Source organism: Rhinopithecus bieti, unplaced genomic scaffold (genome assembly GCF_001698545.2).
Source record: "Rhinopithecus bieti isolate Rb0 unplaced genomic scaffold, ASM169854v2 scaffold_35903, whole genome shotgun sequence".
In the NCBI taxonomy this organism is placed as follows: Eukaryota; Metazoa; Chordata; class Mammalia; order Primates; family Cercopithecidae; genus Rhinopithecus; species Rhinopithecus bieti.
The window spans coordinates 2,215,057-2,220,816 of NW_016815549.1; the positions used below are offsets into that span (position 1 = coordinate 2,215,057).

Consider the following 5,760-nt stretch of genomic DNA (forward strand, 5'->3'; position numbering starts at 1 on the left):
TAAAATATGAAATTTAAAACAATGGAGATACTAGTTGTTACCTAATGAACATTTAATCACCTCTATAGTCCTCCCAAACTCCACCTTCCTGATCCTAGGCCTGTCTTTATGGTAAATAATGACCATACTGAACTAATTTCTAGAAAAGAAAATTTTCCACTTTCTTTTTTCAATTGAGTCAATTGAGAAATCTCAAATTTCTCAATGTATGTCAATGTCTGTCATTAAACCTGAACAATATTTATGTTTATACACAAAGCTGCCCTAAAATTCTAAACTGCGCTTACATACCACTCAAATCACATCTGTATGTAAGCATTTAGTTAACTGCACTGTAATTTGTCTATTAATATACATATTTCCCAACTAGACTGTGAGCTTAACAGGTACCATCTTAATTACTCTTTGATACTCATTGTTAGCTTATAAAGCTCTTAACTACCAATAGTTTCCAGAGATCTCTTTGAATTGCCATACCACCTAACTATGCAGCCAGAATCTATGTAATAGAACTGGAATCACAGAACCTAGTTAAAATAATTCACCTCTTCAGGTTAAAAAAAAAAAGACAAACAATAAATGTAAGGGCAAACCAAGGAGGTTTAAAACAAATTATTATACTATATTCAGTCACTACAGTAATCTCATCAGGTGTCAATGAATGAATAAAAAAGGTAGAAAAGGGGCAAAGTACATTCAGTTATAATTTTTTTCTGTATCTCTTTTAAAACCAATCAATTCTTAATAAAGCACATTTTCCTACACCATTCCAAATCTTATGTTCATTTGTGTTTTTTCAATCATTGAACAAATTTTAATTGAGTGCTTATTATGATTAAACACTGTCCGAATACTAGAAATAAAATATTTCCCAGCTTATCCTGATGGGCAGTACAGTTAAGTAGAAGTCAATTAACAAATAAGCCATCAACTTAGGGACTTTTGTTTGTCTTTATGTAGTTCCTCATCTCTAATAACAAATTATATTAGGAAATTATTTGCTGACTCAGTTATCTGTTTTTTAATGTAGGTAAATGCAATTAGAAAATTAGTGAAAATTCACGTGACTAGAATTAGAAAAAATTCATCATGAATTCTGACTTGTAAACTAAAAAAAAAAAAAAAAAGAAAACAGGAAAAGAGGCAGATTTTCCAATACGTAAATCTCTCTGCCATACTTTGACAGTATAATACAGAATATCTGTTCCCTCCAGAAAAAAATAATTACCAGAAAATGTGAAAACCCTATTTCCTGAAACATCACTTCTTTGATTCTAAGCTCTGTGCCTTGTTGAATACAAACTTCATAAAACTACATCCACAGTCTTAAACTCAGGGCTTACTTTACCACTATTATCTATGAATGGGAAGTAGAGCAGCTAGTGATTGATAAAAGCGAAAATGGAGACTGGCCATAACTACCTTTGAAATCATTTAGGAATCACAAATGTCCATAACATGGCTGGAATAAGCCACACTTTGAAGCTGACATTCTAACTGAATGTTGCTATACTACACCAACAAATGTGAAGATTCATCAGAAACTGAACAACTTTGAAAACACATTTCAGTAATTCTACTTACCCCTTTCTTCCTTATAAATTCTCTGAGATATTTTATCTATCAAATTTATTTTCTGGCTAAACAGTTCAATAAAGTTATTCATTTCCATGAACTCCTCTGGGCGGTTTTTAACTCCTCTCATTGAGGATGCAACAGCTCTGACTGTTTGCCCCATCCTGCTTAGCAATCCAGGACCTTGCTTCTTGTGAGAAGAGAGTTCCTAGAAACAAAAACCAAAATATTTCTAGTGAAACACGTCTCAATATTCCGAGACTCAATACAAAAAAACACCTAATTAGGAGAATAAAATTAAGATAAAATGGTTTCATAGGCATCAATCTTTTTAATGTTAGCTTGAAGCAGATGAGCTTTATTAAGGTACAGTGTCCCCTCTAAGTGGCAGCCTCCTCGATAATATTCCCTTTCACAGTACTCATGTAAAACAGGTATACAGTTGTTCCTCAGACCATAAATCTTTAAAAGAACAGAGTTTAACAGACAGAATAGTGCTCAGTGAGATACTAGAGAAGACAAGGATAATATGACATACCATCTATATTTTATAACAGGAATTTAATAGAAAATGATTGAGATAAGATTTCTCAGGGCCTAAGTTATACTCTGAAAAATAAAATTGGAAAACTTCATTAATTCTTTAGATGTAATAGTAGCTAACATTTATTTAGAGCTTAATACATTCTGGGCACTATACTGACATTTTAATATGTGTAATTTACCATAAACCTATGAGGTAGGTTTTATTATTTTCCCCATTTTAGAGAAGAAAATAGAGGCACAGGAAAGTTAAGTAACTTGCTCAAGATCCCAGAGCAATTAAGGGATAGAGCAAGAACCGGAATCCTGGAAGTCTGATTCCAGAGGCTTCATTATTAAGCACCAACTTGCTCTGCCCACTTAAAGTCATTAGGATAGTTGGTAAATAGATACTACCTGACTATAGCACTTCAACCAAATGAAGTGGGTAAACTGTGACACTGCCTTCACTGGCTGGTTGTCTGCAGAGAAAATTTTTAATAAGAAATGTAACTAGTTATTTCATACTTTACCTAGGAGGAACAACTATAGACTTGAAAAACAGATAGAAGAAATCCTATAAAAGAATATATTACACACAAACATATCCCTTGAGAAGTATGGCATAAGATAAAAGAACAAATAAAAACAAAAGAAAGGACAAGGGATTCTAATAATGGTTATGGCCCTTGTTGAAACACAAGCTTGGGATCAAATGAAATACTGCTGACTACCTAATCTACAGATAAAAATATTATATATTATTTACCCAAATATTAAATAACACATTGTCTATCTTCTTCCAGGTTTTCATTCCTGAATATCTTACAGAAAATAATACATACAAAGTAAACTTGTTTATTTCCAATTCAGTGTGATTTTTTTTTGTGCCAATAATAACAGATGCCATCCTTGACCAGGCAACACATCCATCCAAGAGTGCTACAGCCTCATTTGATAGAGTAAACATTATCAGAGACAGCTCACGTCACAACTGGCAAGCTGTTACTGAAACTGTTGACTGTAGAGAATATTTCTAACAGCTTCTAAGTTCTGAAGTCAGGCCACATATTCATTTCACAAAAGTCACAAAGGGCTTCCATAGAGCAGGACTATCTGTCAAGATTGAAATGAACCACTTTTTAGCTTCCACCAATGGCAACAACTGAGAGATATAAAACTCAACATTTGTCAGTAACTGTTTAATATTGACTCTTTGTCCTATCTGGTATCTTTCTTGCAGAGTTATAGCTTTATAGAATAAAAGAAAAAACAAGTAGAATGGGTAAGGTTTCTGTATTAGAAATTAGGCATTCCCCCACTTAGATAATTAAAGGAAAAGTAAGGAGATTATATTATCTGTCCATCCATCCGGCCATCCATCCATCCATCCATCCATCCATCCATCCATCCATCTATCTCAATTCATCCATCTACCCATTTAATAAGGACTTTTATCCTAACTTAAAAAGCCTTGATCCATTATTACTCAAAATAAAGTAGACCCTTGAACAACACAGGTGTGACCTGAGCAGGTCCACACATGTGGACTTTTTTCAATAAATATATTGGAAAATTTTTTGGAGATTTGCGACAATTAAAAACAACTCACAAACCACATAGTCTAGAAATGTAAAAAACCGGAGAGAAAGGTATGTCATGAATGCACAAAATATATGTAGATATTAGTCTATCATTTACTACCCTAAAATGTATATAAATCAATTATAAAAAGTTGACATTTATCAAAACGTATGCACATGTTTTGACTCACATGCCACCATTTGCAGTTAAGAGAAACGTAAACAAACATAAAGATGCAGTATTAAATCAAAACCGATTAAAATTAACTACAGTACACACTGTACTACTGTACTATTTTTGTAGCCCTCCTGTTGCTATCTGTGGCTAGCTCAAGTGTTGCGAATATCCGCTTAAAACGCCGTATGACGCTGATCATCTCCGTGTGAGTAGTTCATCTCTCCAGTAAATTGGGTATAGCAGTTAAAAGTGATCTCTTGTGGTTCCCATGTATTTTTTATTGTGTTTAGGGCAATACTATAAACCTGAAATAATACCATGGGACCGATATGAAGTGCCACTAGTGATGCTGGAAATGTTCCCAAGAAGCAGAGAAAAGTCATGGCATTACAAAAAAAGTTGAATTGCTTGCTAAGTACCATAGATTGAGGTCTGCCACTGTCATTGCCCTCCATTTCAGACTGACAATTCATCTGGTAAACAGACAACATAAACTGATGGCATCAATAAATACAGTAGAATACTGTTAGTGTATTTTCTCTTCCTTAGGATTTTCTTAAATAACATTTTCTTTTCTCTAGGTTACTTTATTGCAAAAAATACAGTATATAATACACAAAAGATATAAATATGTGTTAACCAACTGTTTATGTTATAATTAAGGCTTCCAATCAGCAGGAGGCTGCTAGTAAAGTTTCTGGGGAATTAAAAGTTACACATGGATGTTCAACTTCATAAGGGGTTGGCTTCCCTAACTGCCATGTTGTTCAAGGGTCAACTATAGTGTCAATAAAAGAAATATATTTATAGCTGTTCAGTACTTGCTATTTATGCAAGAAGCACCCTGACATTAAAACATTAAAGAGAGAGAGAGAGAGAAAGAGAGAGTGTGTGTGTATATATATATATATGAAGATACAAGATTTCTGTAATATTTATACATAGATTTGACACAGGGTTATACCTGAAGGATAACTCTCCAGTGTTTCTGAAAAATTCCATCTCAATTCAAGTACACCACTGCATGATTTGTAAAGGTAAACAAGAGGAAGAAGACAATCTACTATAGATACAGACACCCAAAGATTATATGAGTATAAATAAAAATCATTTACCCAAGCTTGTGCAGTGAGAAAAATTTTGAAGTCTTCATTAAATGTTAAAGTTGGATGATCAGCAATTCGGTTCAAAAATTTATGTAAAGCCTTCCTGCGTGTCTCAATGAAGTCATCATTAAAGCGTTCCACCATTCCTTTTACTATAAACTTTTCTGGCAATGGCTAAGGCAAAAAAAATAAAAAAGGTATTCGAGTATTATTTGCCATAGGTTTATAAGGAATTTTATGCTTTCCCTGTTTGGAAGACTAGTTGAACATCTGATCATTTCTTAAAAAAATAAATTTTAAAAAATTCACAATGTTAGAACCAAAAATGAGAAATCATAACACACTATGAAGAGTTTTTTTGAAAGTGTACATAGATTGAAACATTTAGAAATACATGTTATTCCTAAGATAAATGAATTACAGTGAATTTAAGGTCTGAAATTAGGTTTTAGGCATTCAAAAAGACTCACTAGAAAACTGGTAGCTATTCTATGAAAAAAAATTTTTGCAAACTTACTGGAATAATCAGAGTGGGGTGTGCTTCTTCCAGTTTCCCCTTCAACCAAAGGAAATCTTGATACCGTCTCCTAACTTCAAATTCACTGGAGTCAAATTCCCCACGAGATGTCTGAAGAAAGTAGGAGAAAATAACAGCACATCCAATATAAGATAGAAGATATTTGCCTAATGTTATTTTAGACACTGTGAAATAAATGGGTCTCTAAGAAAAATTAACAAATCCTAATTATTCAGTGTTTGTCAGCCTGTAATTTTTTTTTTTTTTTTTTTTTTTTTT

The 5,760-nt window shown here is 33.0% G+C and overlaps 1 protein-coding gene across 1 annotated transcript in view; it reads right to left on the reverse strand.

Moving 5' to 3' along the window:
- Window positions 1-5,760, reverse strand: part of SNX7 (sorting nexin 7) — a 115,412-nt gene that overhangs the window by 75,733 nt on the left and 33,919 nt on the right. Inside the window, exons 3-5 of the mRNA XM_017853407.1 lie at window positions 5,482-5,592; window positions 4,974-5,138; window positions 1,585-1,783 (exon numbers count right to left, since the gene is read on the reverse strand). Coding sequence (XP_017708896.1) covers window positions 1,585-1,783; window positions 4,974-5,138; window positions 5,482-5,592 — 475 coding nt within the window. The remainder of the gene's footprint in view (window positions 1-1,584; window positions 1,784-4,973; window positions 5,139-5,481; window positions 5,593-5,760) is intronic.